Raw genomic sequence first — 13,441 nt, 5'->3', positions numbered from 1 at the left:
TAGGGAGGGAGGAGTCAAGGACGACTCATTTGTGCTTGGGTGACTAAGGACTGGCATTCATTGGAAGAGGAAGTCCCGGAGGAAGAACGTGTTCCAGGGAGAGCATAACTGGCTTCATTTCAAGGCATGCTGAGTTTGAGGTATCTGCAGACATCCAGCTGAATCCGGGTAGGGGGTAGGCAGAGGTCTGTGTCTGAAGCTCAGAAGAAGGATGGTGACTGAGGGTTGGTGGCTCTTACATGGTTATTATAGCCATGGAAATAGAGGGCATCACCCAGAGAACAGGAGAGAGAGGGTGAGGGGGAGAAGCAGGTGCCCATCCACATCCCTGCCTGGCCTGGCAGGGGGAAGGAGGCTGAGAAGAGCTGGTCAGAGAGCTGGAGGTACCTCTGTCCCCCAGAGGCTTATGGCCTAATTGGGCAGATTTGACAGCTAAGAGACAGATCTGTGTACAATTAAATACCAAAAAGCACTCTGACCTCAGCATATGCTGCCAGAGCTGCGAGGCGAGTGGCATTGCAAGCTCTAAGGGGACTTGGTGGAGGAGAGAGGCAGGCCACAGCTTTCTTGGAGGTGCTCGTGAACTCTCTGCAATGGCTGGCCAGGGCTCTCCTAGCTTGCAAAATCCACAGGGTGTTCCCCGTCAGCACTGATACTCCATCTCCCGTCACAGAACAGGAACACACACTGAGCACCCTGTTTGCTTTCATGACTGTGACTCGTGTGGAGTGGGGCATGAGGAAACGGAAGGGGGAAACCTTCGTGCTTCCTCTTATTTCCAAGGTCATTTAGGAGTTTTATTTAATGGCGTGTGATAGCCTTTACATTTTGCAACTTTGATAATGAGACGCATAATAGCCATCGAGGTAGGCGAAGGGAAATTATAAAGAAAATCCAAGTTCCATTGGCTTTTTAGAAAATAATATACATACTATAAAAATTAGCATTTTGACTATTTTTAAGTATACAGTGTTGTGGCATTCACATTGCTGTGCGAACCATCACCACCGTCCTTCTCCAGAACCTTTTTCCTCTTTCAAAACTGAAGCTCTATACCCAGTAACCCCACCCACACCTCCGCTGCTGGCAACCACCGTTCTACTTGCTGTCTGTATGAATTTGACTAAGTTCTTCACATGAGTACAATAATGCAACACTTGTCCCTTTGCAACTGGCATATCGTCTTAGCATGTCTGTTCGGGGCTCATCCACGCTGTAGCATGTATCCAAATTCCCTTCCTTTTTACAGCTGAATAATATTCCGTCGTATGTTTATACCACATTTTGTTTATTCACTCATCCATCAGTGGAAACCTGGGTTGCTGCCACCTTTTGACTTTCTGAATAGTGCTGCTGTCAACATGGGTGTGTAAAAGCCTTTGTGTTCCTGCTCTCAGTTCTTGTGTATACACCCAAGAATGTCCATTGGCTTTGGTGGTTTAGTTCATCCCCCTTCCCTGCTGGGGACTGCTGGAATCGCTCCGTAGCCACCTGTCCTCCTCACACTCCCCACGTTACTGTTCTGCTTTTGCTGTTAGGAGAGTCTTAGGTATATCCCTAGGCTGGGCTTTGGAACCAGCTGGAGAGCCATAACTGAGCTCCTGCCTGTAGCTCTTGACTACAAGATTCACATCTCATCCAACTGGCCTTAGCATGCAAGTTAGCACATGACTCTAACCTTCACTAATATGCTCTGTGACCTTGGCAAGATTCCTCATCTCTCTTGGGGTCTTGTTTCCACATCCCCACAGTGGGAGGTGGAACTAAGTGTACCACTCGACCCTTACCAGCTCAGAGAGGTGCACACTGGTGTCCTACGCCTGGGGACCAAGGGGGACAATCAGAGGGCAGAGCTCCTAACTGCTACCATGGACAGCTTTCCAGAAACTCCCCAGAAACCTCAGGTGGAGAGATGGCTTATGTACTTCCTGCATTCTAGTATGTGCTACGTGGCTAATGTGGGTAGTCAGCAGCAGTTCCCCTTAAAGCAAAAATTTATGTTCTATATTATCCACCCTTTGTTTGAGAAAACAGGACAAAGACAGGTAGAATAACTGGTTTTACCATAGATTTTTGGCAGATGTCACACTAACACTGAAGAGAATATTCTATAGGCAGATTTTACCTCTTGCTAGGACTGCAGTTTGGTCATGGGCCAAGAAAATTTTAACCCTCACTTTGCCTCTTCTTCTTTAAAAAAAAAAATAGACTTCCTTCTCTTGCCTTTTTTTTTGGGGGGTGGGGGTCCCAGGGATTGAACTCAGGGGCACTCAACCACTGAGCCACATACCCAGCCCTATTTTATATTTTATTTGGAGACAGGTTCTCACTGAGTTGCTTAGCACCTCGCCATTGCTGAGGCTGGGTTTGAGCTCACCATCCTCCTGCCTCAGCCTCCAGAGCAGCTGGGATTGCATTCTCCTTGCCTTTAACTCAGCAGAGTCCACTCCCTCCTGAAATAGGAAGGGAAGTCCCAGGAAGCCTCTTGCACTGCATGTGAAAATTCAAATGGGTCTGGGGTTCCCTGAGTGGTTGGAGCCTAGGTGCTCATCTTCCTTTCAGTTCACTCTTGCTCCACCACATACACTATGCCTCTGTATCTTCCCTGTCTCTGCCATAAAACATAAATCACCTGTTTTCTTTCTTTCCTTCTTTATTTTTAAATTTTCTTCCAAAGATGTTGCGTTGGGGTGTCAGGATGAAGGGAACCCATTTAGAGCATATGCGAAAATGTATAAGTTTCTTCTTAGGAGATATGGTAACCATCTAATAACAACAACCAAAAAACCAAGACGAGTCCAGCTACCAATCTATCAGAAAATGAAATAATTTGGGGGTGATTGGAGCTAGGATATGACAATATGGAGTTCACAGAAGGAAAGTCTGTATCAGATAAAATTCCAAAATAAATGGATAGATTTAAAAAGACAGTAATCTGGGAGTCCTGATTTTTCTGCAAGCATGACCTGAGAATGGCTGCAATAAGGAGAAAGTGTTGGTGCCTCTTTTGTCCCTCCCAAATGTACATTGGAATTATTTTTAACGGTGTCTGCTTCTTGATAATGTCGTACAGAAACCAAATCGGTCTTTGTAATTGTTGACATTGTGGTAGGATTAAGTGTTCTCACGCGTTGACAGATCATCTCTGGTTTTGCTGGTAGTGGTCTTAATAGAAGATGGGAGCTCAGTTGGATTTGAAAAGTTGTAGATTTGGTGTTATGGCGACAAGTAGCTCTTATTCACCAATGAATTTATTACAAAATAAACGCTCCATTCTTGTACCCATTTGAATGCAATAGAAAAAAAAAATGGCCCGTTAATAGGTGTGAAATATTTTGAATTCAATGTGAAGTGTCAGGTCACTGGGTGGAAAGTTTCTTGGCATTGTCCTGGCTTTGCCTTTTTAGTATATGTGAAATATACACTTTGGTATATTTTTAGTTGTCTCATGCCCGAACTCTTCAGTCCACCTCCTGGCCTGTACCTGTATTACAAAGCTGTTGTGCTTCTATTGCCAAGGTGCATGTCCTTTGCTGATGGAAGAGCTGATTTGCAGATACCTGTAAGAGGAGGTCACGGGTGACTTCTGCCAGGGTCTCGTTTTCCTCTGTACTCCCAGAAAATTAAAGCTGTTTTTAGCAGCACAGATCCAGTAGGTTGGCAGAGCAAGGATTGGCTCATTCTCTTACATGCACGGAGTAGCTGGATGCACTCATAAATGAAAAATGATCTGAGTGCTGAGGGTGGGTGGGGCTCTGGAGCTCAAGAGGTGAGATGGGAGGAGAGAGAGAAAATCTGTTCTATGCCCAGCAGAGCATGGGGCGCTGGCAGGAAGTCGGAACACACACTGGCATGGCTCACGTTTTTGTTGATAGTCAATAACCCACTACTTTAAAGAAACTGAATGGAGAAGGGAAAGAAAGCCTAACAAACTTTGGAGTGTGTCCTGTGTAAGTGGCTACGGAAGCCCAGCGGAGGACATTCACCCGATCAGCTCATGAAGCAGGTAGGAGAGACATGCGCAGCACAGAGAATCATATCTTCTCTCTAAACACAACTTTTGCCTTCGGAAAGTTTATTCTTTTTTTAAAAAAAAAGTGTATGGAAAATGAGCAGATAATATTGACATAAGAAACAGACGTAGCCTGCATTGTGCTGATATCTGCCTGAACAAGAGTTTTTCTCAGCCACTAATTTGATAACCAAATGTCAGTTTTATATTCTGAGGGTTGCTTTAAAAAGAAAAACACAGAAAATCATGCAGAATTTTAGTTAAAAGCAATTTTTAAGCTGGCAGATGATAAATGAACCGTAGACATTCTGTTTTAGAACAAATACTTTGAAGAGAATTGACCAGAAACTGATTTTCTGACTTGATTATTGCTACATTTTCATATTTCAGAGCCAATGAGGGGCTTGCTAATTTTTGCTGGCTCTTGTAAGAAAAGAGGTGGATGTCTAGCAGCTGTGAAATGTACAGCAATTGACTGGGATCCACAGTGAAGCCCAAATGCACTAATGTTTTCTCCATTAAGGTAGGCAGCCTCTGCCCAGTCTCCAAGTCAGGGAATTGAAAAGTAGGGAGAAAATACGGTGTGGATCCTGAATATGTGTCATGGAGTGGGTTGGAAATTGTCACAGTGATGTAATTGCGCTCAGCAGCAGAGAATAATCGGGGAAGACCATGGTTGCAGCCATATACAAGGATAATTTAAAAACCAACTCATAGCTCCGGTGATTGTAGCCGAGTCTCAGAGCACACTTTCTGTGTCAAGGCTTGGCGTTTGTGATAAGAGAAGCAGAACAGAATAAAGACCATCTTAGCCTGAGGTTCAGAACCATTTCCAGCTGACTTCTCCCAGGCGTTGGGGTAATTTGACATGCTTCCCCCTCCACTGACATGGTCAGAGCACTATAGAATTGAGCTGATGGGAAGAAGGTTGGAAATGGTGTGTTCCGGGGAGGGGGGGACATCAGAGGTAGGTGGAGAACTGTGTTTTAGTTAGAATATTGCATCCTGAATATAAAACTCCTTGATTTGAGCTCTTTGAGGAAGAGTTAGCCTTAGGGCTGTGTCTGTGCATGCAGATGTGGGAGTTTGGGTTACTGTTTACTGGCCAGTTATCACCCTTGTCCTGCAGTGGCCAGCTCTTGGGGCTTTGCACTTTAGGACAGGAAGGCTGGAGAATGGTTGTGCACAGTCAAGGCAAGCTACCTGGCTGCTGTCTTTTCCTCTGTATAATTTCTTTCCTCTGTTTAGCATTCCACAGCTAAACTTCTGTGTCACACCCTTGCTCTTGCCTACTGTCCACCTGTTCACCCTTTGTCTCCCATCCTTCAGACTGAGCTGTCCCAGATCACCGCTGTCTGCAGTGAATTAAGCTGAACTGAGAGACAGGATCCTTTTCAGGGTCCATTCTGGAAACAGTCAGAGGTCAGCAAACTGGCCCAAGACCAAATCCAACCTAACCTAGACTGTTTTGTATGGCCCAGGAGCTAAGAATGTGTTTTGCTTTTTAAAAAGCTGAAGAAACAAGGCAGAATATAAGATAGAGGCATCTGTGGTCTATGAAGCCCAAACTATTGACCATCTGACCTTTTAGAAAAAAATGTTTGTTGTGAGTAGTGTGAACAGTGGGTCAACACAGCTCATAAGGTGCCCAGCAGTTTGAATAGACTGTGGTTTGAGGAACTGCTTTTGGTTTCTTGTCTGTACTAAATGGCACTATTACCTCCAAAAGGTTAGGTTTGGAAGTCAGAATGTTGACATTTTTCTTCAGGGTTCAAACAGTGGTGAACAAGTATCAGATGAAGTGTGTGCCTGTGCTGGATTTTCACCCTGTCCCCTGATTTGTGAACCCACATGACACCAACCATATGCCCCACTGAAGGAACCCAGTGGAGAATAAAACTCTGCTAACATGACACAAAAATCACTCACTTCCCTCTTTCTCGATGGACTGAATGCTAGCCAGACTTCCACAATCTCTGAGTGATTGGTGTTGTCACTTTGAAAAGGTATTTTCTGTAATAAAAAAAAGACAGAATGTTAACTGAATATCATATTTTCTTGTATTTAAAACAATGTTTCTTTATGGCTCTCTAAGAAAGCTTACTGCAAGTCTGCCAACCTTACCCCTGAACATAGTTCTCTACCCAGCACAGTATTTCATTGTTAATGTCATTTCCAATAAGGGAAGAGGAAAATCTGGTGACCTTGTTTATGTTTAACTTGTGTCAAAACTGCAGGCCTGGATATAGAGCTGACTTGTGTAAGGAGCTTATTGTCCATTGCAGAAAGTTGGGAAAGCTTCTCACAAGGAGGCTGTCGTTGGAAAAGGAGAATAAAGTGGCTGAGGCTAAATTATTTTCTCCAGGACATTTTAGCCATCTATCCTCCTGTATTTGGAAATTGGATGCTGTCAGTAGAGAAGGAGGAGGGAGGGGCTTAACTTGATGGTGGAAAACAAGGGAGGAAGGATGAAGATAGGAACAGTATGGCGCCTTGTGGGAGGTAAAGCCTGAACAACAAGATGGCGCCTGTACTGTTGAGGAGTCGGGTTGTCAGCGCGGGAGGGTGGGTCCTTTAACCTACCATGAGAGCCAGGCAGTGCCTGGTCTGTATTTAGCAAAGGGGTTGGCTCTGAATTTAGAGATTAAGCAACCTGCTGTTCCTGTATGCACTGGAATTTCAGACACAGTCAGAAACCTAATTTGCGTAACTGCTGAAACTCAACTGGAAGCCAACCAGACTGAGGCTGGACTCCCCAAGTGAGGGGAGGTAAGGACTCTGAGCTGGAGCTTATGAAGGAATTCACTGAGTTTACCCAAGAGGTAGTGTTGCTGCGTGGCCAGGCTCGGTAGGGCAGACTCTGGGGCAAAGAGTCAGCTTGGGTTCCCAGAAGACCTTGAGTAGAGCAGCAGTGACAGCTTTCTCTGAGAGTTGACGGTGCATATGCCAGAGCTCTAGAACTTCCCAGTGTCTCAGGGTAATGAGGAGCCCTTTCACTTCCTCGCCAGGCAGCCAGGTTGGGTAAAGACACAGAAACACCAGGCAGTAAGAATCCGACCCCTAGAGTGCAAGCCATGCACAATCATCATGAGCCAGCTCACTTTCACAGCCTTGGGAGGGCTAAGTGTTTGGCTTAAAGCAGGAGCATCTGCCCCTTCCCTCTGGCTGTTGAACAGGGCTGGAGTCTGACATCTATTAGTCAAGTTTTTTATGGCAGTGAATGGAATAAAATACCAAACTAGATGTGCATATTATATGTGCAAAAGTGTGTAAATCTAGAGGAAAGGAATAGCCTATGATTCTGACTTAGAGAAAACCCTCAATATGTCCTTGAAGGGGAATCAATAATTTCACAGCCAGCGGCTAGCAGGCAGTGTTTTGCCAGGTTTTGTGTTCCCACACAAGTCATGCCCCCTTAAGGACTTCTTTAGATAACACATTCTCCCACTTCCAAACATGCTCTCTCTACATTTCCTGCAGTGGGGACGGAGAAGCATAGGTCTACTCCTGCATCAGTGGTTGGAGAACAAGATGTCATCTTAACGTGGTATCTGCTCGTGTAGCAGAGCAGGAAGAGATGGAGTGTGTGCCACCATAAGGTCTTCTGTTGGCTTTGCTGCCTCCTGCAAAGGTTTGTTAAACCCAGGAGTGCCTGGGTGCAAGGCCACACTGTGACTCCACAGGTAGCCCGGGTAGGGCATGGTGTGAGCTCCCAGTCTCTGTTTAAATACAAGGTCCCTGTGCAACGAACGAGTCAGGCCAAGGAAGTGGGTGACCTGGGAGTCTGGGTCTGCCCTCCATATCATGATCTCTTCCTGAAGAATCAGGACACCTGTATTTTTCATGTGCCAGTGGAGCAGCACTGAGAGGGACCAAGAGTGACTCATTTGCTAAAAAAGAAGGCTCAACCCATAGTCCATACTTTTTATAATTTCATGATTTGGAGGCTATCAGACAGGCTGAAAGCCAGATGCAGTTGGACCATCATTTTACCTTTCTAATTTCACACTCATTTTCTTCCCAAATTAGAAGTAGAAACCAAGTTGGAAATTGGCAGAACGGAGGCTCTGAAGGAGGCATGGGGAGGCCTGGAGAATCCACTTGGTGATAAGCCTCCATTTCAGCGAGACTCCTCAGACCATGGGTTTGCAGGTTTGCAGGCTGCTCCTTTTAAAGAGAGCAAGTGGTCTTGTGTTCTAGTTTTGCAGGACGTGCCCTCACAACAAAAACTTGGAGCAATGTTCTTACAAACTCTCCTCCCCACCTCCCAAAAGAGTGGCCCTGCAGAGAACAAGTTAGAATTCCTATGTAAATCAGAACATGAATGGGGAGCCAAGCCAGTGGGGAGCAAGAGGGAATTCGAATGCTGCACCCTTGGCCTTCCTTTGAGCTCAGGAGTCCCATGCGGTGCTCATAATGGGACAGCAACCTTTCACTCATGCCTTTTGCTCCTATTTCTGCCTCTTTGGCCAAAGTGTTCATATTTTTCCCTGCTGGCCGACTCCCTCAGCCAGAGGAGGCCAGCCTCCCAAGACACCTCCCATTTGACTTGCAACTTGCCAAATTCCACCTTCGCTTTCTGCTTGCAACACTTAGACAAGTTCCCCAACTGCTGCCTGTGGGGTAGCCCGTGGACTGTTGGCGGTAAGCTGCTGGCTTTGGAAAACATCACAGGTATTTTATTGTAACAGAGCAAGATAGTTTTGGCAGGGGAGCAATAAAGACCTGGAGGGGAAACAGAAAATTACCTCTAAGTGCTGCAGGAAAAAAGGTAGTAGAAATAAAGGATGCAGTTTGGATTTGTAACGCTAAGCCCTTTGCACAATCCATTTACAGGCTAGAACTTGCTTGACTTCAGTTTATCCCTCAAAGGAGTCCAAGAACACTGAAGCTGAGGAACTTACTTGGGGAGATCTTGGTGCATGAGGATTATATTGGGATCCCACTACCCTGACCAGACTTTGGTGGACATCCTGCTGCTTTCATGATACTAAGACATTAGACACACTTAATGAATTTGTTAGGGTAGCAAAAATGTAACATTGCATCTTAAAAGTGAGCCGAGAATTACCAGTCAGCTCTACAGTGTTCTGGTGGCTTAATTAATTACATTTGTTGCCGTTGGGATTTCAGAATAGGAAGAGAATCTGCTAGTTCCAGTGGTTTTTTTCTCCCCCTATGGGTTCTTTATCCATTCTAGAAGTAATCTCAAAGCTGAGATACCAAAGCTTGCAAATAGTCACCTTTCTAAGCCAGTGACAGTAAATAAAACGGTGCCAATTTTACTGTGATGTGATTTGCTGCGATACGTTCTTTTTACTCACAGGCTGACTCTTAAGTCTGTGAGGTTTCCTCTGCTTCCACCTTATGACCACATCTTAGGTTATGTATTAATCAGAACCAATCGAATACGTATGAGGGGATTTATTAGATTGACTCATACCATCAGAAGCTGAAAAATCCCACCATGACTGTCTGCAGGCCAAAGAGCCTGCAACCCAAAAAGCCAGAAGCCTCAAAGCAAGAAATAGAGAAGCCAGTGATGAAACCCTCATCTGAGACCCAAAGCCCAAAAGTCCCCAGAGACCCACTGGTGCAAGTCCATGTTCAAAGGCTGGAGAACCTGAATCTGGTGTTGATGGCAACAGAAGCTCCAGGAGGGGTATGCAAGCTGGAGCAAACGGCTCCCTTGTTCCAGGTTTTTGTCCTGTCTGAGGCTCCATCCCGTTGCATGATGCCGCCCACATCCAGGACAATCTTCTTGTCTAAGTTTCCTTATGCATACACCAGTCTTCTATAGATACGTCCTCTGCGACACACCAAGAGTATGCTCTACCAATTCTCTGAGCATCCCTCAATCCAATCAACTTAACAACCAAAATCAACCATCATGGATTATTAGCCCTGGAATCGTGGTAGATGCAGAACTAGATAAAGATAATGCAACTAAATAATGACACGATGTTTGGACCATTACGGTTAGAAATCTACTTTTCTGGTGAGCAAACTTAGGTGAGGAAAATGTGAGTGTGAGTGCTCTCATGCTGTGCACGTGTGCTTTCATGAATATGTGCACATACACACTTACTAGGAAAGTACAAGGGCTATGGCTGGCTATTTCATGGATCTGGGACATAGCTGGGACATTTTTGTGTAAAGCCACGTGTCTCCATTTGTAGTTCTTTTCTTTGTAAACACCTGGTCCAAACACACTGGCGTGATTTGTTTTCTCACAGAAATGCCTCCTTGGTAGCAGCTATCCTGTGAGAGTCCACACCGAGAGTCAGATGAACCTCCAAAGGTGGTGTGCCCAGTTCATTTTGTTTTCATGGTACCTTGATGACTAGGAGGGGAAAAATAGCTTCAGAGCGATGAAGATGGGTGGACAATTCTGAAACCCAGAGACAAATCTATTTTGGCTTTCCCTGGAAATGAATATGATTTTGAAGGCCACAGTTGATAAGGCTGTGGGAAGTTTTGCTTTCTCTTGGCACCAAAACTACCCAGGAAAGGTGCTTTTGATCCAAAAGGCAGGGAGCCTGCTCCAGGTGTTGGGCAGAACAGGGATACCATTCAGCACTTGATGTCAGTGATTATTAAAGTCGCATTTGAGAAGAAGCACCTATGCGGATAGAGAGGGCAACTTCCTTACAAAAACGAGAGGATTTTAGTTTCCCTGGGCAATGGTATTCAGAGTGCAGTGTGACAGGTCTGTTTCAGAAATATTTAGAATCCAACCTGAAGAGTTTGATCCCCAGTACTTGTTACACATCCAAGTGCTTATCTAGTGTGAGGATCTTGTGCGGATGCTGGGTGACAGAAACTGACAAGGTAAGAGCGGGAGTAATCAGAGAAGGAAGTGATTTGATCAGTTCATGCTCAAATTAAGATTAGACCAAGAGACAGAGCACAACATTCTTTTCATTCCTCTTACATAAAATCTTTAAGCATCTCTTCCTTTTATTATAGATTCTATTAAGAGATTTTAGGGGGCCGCGAACTGGGATGTGAAGAAAACATAATGTTTATTGTCACTCTAGTTCAATTTTTGTGTTTTCTTCAGCTGTTGATGTAGGCAACAAAGTACAATGATATTAGCAGTCGCTCTTTGTGGCCAGAAGAAAATGATGCATGTGATTTGTGGCATTTGTCTCCTAACTTCATACTTGCTCATTACTACTGTGAAAACATGCCAGCTAGAAAACTTGTTGCTAGATCTTGGAATTTAATGTGGTAACAAAGAAGCACACGTAGGTTACAATATTAAGCATTTAAAATATTTAGGATATCATATTTCAGCCTAATTGGTTTTCCTTGTAATTCTATTTATCTTATGCATTTTAAAATACTATTTTGAGCCTCCACCAGATCGCTAGAGAACTTTATGGTACAAAATAGTAACAAAGAAACAGACTCCCTGACCTTAAAGGCTATTAGTACTCAGATTTTCATTTGCCAGGAGGAAAAAAAAAAATTACCCAGGATATTGTGGTATGTTCTGGCCTGTGAATCACCTGGGAATTTTAATAAAATTCAGGTTCTTATATAGTAGACCTGGGGTGGGGCTTGAGATTTCTGCTTTTCTAACAAATTCAGATTAGCCAGGCTGTAGACTGTAACAACCCCAAATAAAGGCCTGTGCTTTCCAAATTCACTTCCCAAATGTTCATAAATCTTAGGTGTAAGTAATAGCTTAACTATTCTAATACTTGGTTAGGGGAAGACTTGTCCCAGGAGGGGAAAATTGAGAAAACCCCCAAAGACAACTTCACCTGTTTCTAAGTACATATGTTGCTTCGTTTGGAACTCACAGTTACTGCCAGGTTGGGAAATTAACTGGATGGAAGCTCAGCCCCTGGGAGAGAGTGCCATGTGAAGGGTGGGGTAGCAGAGTAGCACGTGTCTCCTGGTGTGACATACATTCCCTGGGAAGCCACTGCAGCTGAAGCCTCTGAGGGGCCGTTTCCTGAGCTCTGGGGCAGGTGTGAACCAGGTGAGCTGTGCACAGCCGGCAACAGCTGCCTGTCTGCAGCCAATTACCTCCGCCAGTCTCAGACTGGAGGAAGACAGGATTACCATCCGATCCCTGGACATGTGTGTGGTGGATGTTCTGCACTGAGGAGCACTGCATGAGGCGTTTTTCTTTCCCAAAGTATATTTTGATAAGTGTATTCTTAGATGATGATGCAAGTTGTATATCTTTGTAAGGTTTTTTGGGTTTTGTTTTTGTTATTTTGCAGTACTGGGGATTGAAGCAGGGGCACTCTACCACTGAGCTACATCCCCAGCCCTTTTTATTTTATCTTGAGCTAGGGTCTCAGTAAGTTTTTCAGCCTGGCCTCAAACTTGGGATCCTTCTGTCTCAGCCTCCCGAGTTACTGATATTACAGGCGAGTGCCTCTGCTCCCTTCTATCTCTGTAAAAAATTTTATAGATATTTGTTAATTAGAGTAAAGTCCTTTGGCATAGGATGGCAGTGGTGAGGAGGGGTAGGCACTGTACCTAAGCCACTCTCTTTAACTATTCCAGAGCCCCCAGTCCTGACCAATATTTCCTAATAGTATGCTATTGACCTTGGTCAAACCACTGTCACACAGCCAGCTGTGGCTTCAGGGTGGCCACAGAGGTCCAGATAACCTCAGGCATATAGACAGCATTGGATATCAGTTGCTTGGAGACTGACTTACGCTAATTTAACTCCCGGGAGACTGGCACCAACCAATCCAAACCCCAATTATTTATTAATTCCTAGTGGTGGGATCCTTCCAGTGTGACCAGATATGCTACTGCCACTTTTCTTTCTTTCTTTCTTCTTTCTTGTTTGTCTCTATCATCTTAGTCCTATATTCCCCAGAGAGAGGTAGTGGAATATAAAAGACATGTTCACATGGAATGAATCTTAAGGAATGTTCTAGAAATCTAGACTTAGTGTCTTCTCTCATATATAGGACTGAGGAATCACACCAGAATTTTCAGTCTTTGGGCTGCCTTTATTGAGACCCTCCCTCCCTTGTTTTCCCTATTCTGTGGGGAACCCCCACCCCCAGATATTCGGCTGAGCCTTCCATATTTCCAGGCTCTGCCTTCCTGAGACCAAAGCTAGCTGCTCCAGTGGACTGAGTCCAGATGTCTCCTGGGTCTCCTCACCCACACACCCACCCACTGGTGTGCAGGTTGTCTCTGAGAGGAAGGATGTAAGGATGGGGTCAGGCACAGAGCCATTGCAGGGCAACCCTGACTCCTTCTACTATTCCTACTCTCTTTCTTAGTTTAAAAACAAAAGCAAAAATCTTCCCACTGTTTTCTACTGTGGGGTCAATTCCCTGTCTCCCCAATTGGGTCAGTTCCAGCCCTGAGGAACATAGGTAGCACCTTGTGCCTGAAGAGTTCTCCCAGACAGAGGTGCTGCACACATAGCAACATTTTATC

The 13,441-nt window shown here is 44.8% G+C and overlaps 1 protein-coding gene across 13 annotated transcripts in view; it reads left to right on the top strand.

Annotated features, from left to right (window-relative positions):
• The window catches only part of Pdzd2 (PDZ domain containing 2), a 365,774-nt gene that overhangs the window by 219,195 nt on the left and 133,138 nt on the right, over nt 1–13,441 (top strand). The window contains exons 1-2 of one of the 13 annotated variants that reach the window (XM_058572099.1): nt 2,303–4,006; nt 4,403–4,535. The exons of 10 other annotated variants lie outside the window; for them this stretch is intronic. In XM_058572099.1, coding sequence (XP_058428082.1) covers nt 4,519–4,535 — 17 coding nt within the window. In that variant the 5' untranslated portion in view covers nt 2,303–4,006; nt 4,403–4,518. Of the gene's footprint in view, nt 1–2,302; nt 4,007–4,034; nt 4,536–13,441 lie in introns of those variants that run through there. 2 more of the 13 variants (XM_046422307.2, XM_058572098.1) reach the window with 2 other exon arrangements.

The sequence above is a fragment of the Marmota monax genome, unplaced genomic scaffold (assembly GCF_021218885.2).
Source record: "Marmota monax isolate L192 unplaced genomic scaffold, Marmota_monax_Labrador192_F-V1.1 WCK01_AAM20220418_F8-fsc00077, whole genome shotgun sequence".
Lineage (NCBI taxonomy): Eukaryota > Metazoa > Chordata > Mammalia > Rodentia > Sciuridae > Marmota > Marmota monax.
Note: the sequence above shows the minus strand (reverse complement) of the source record. Positions and strands in the feature narration are given on the sequence as shown.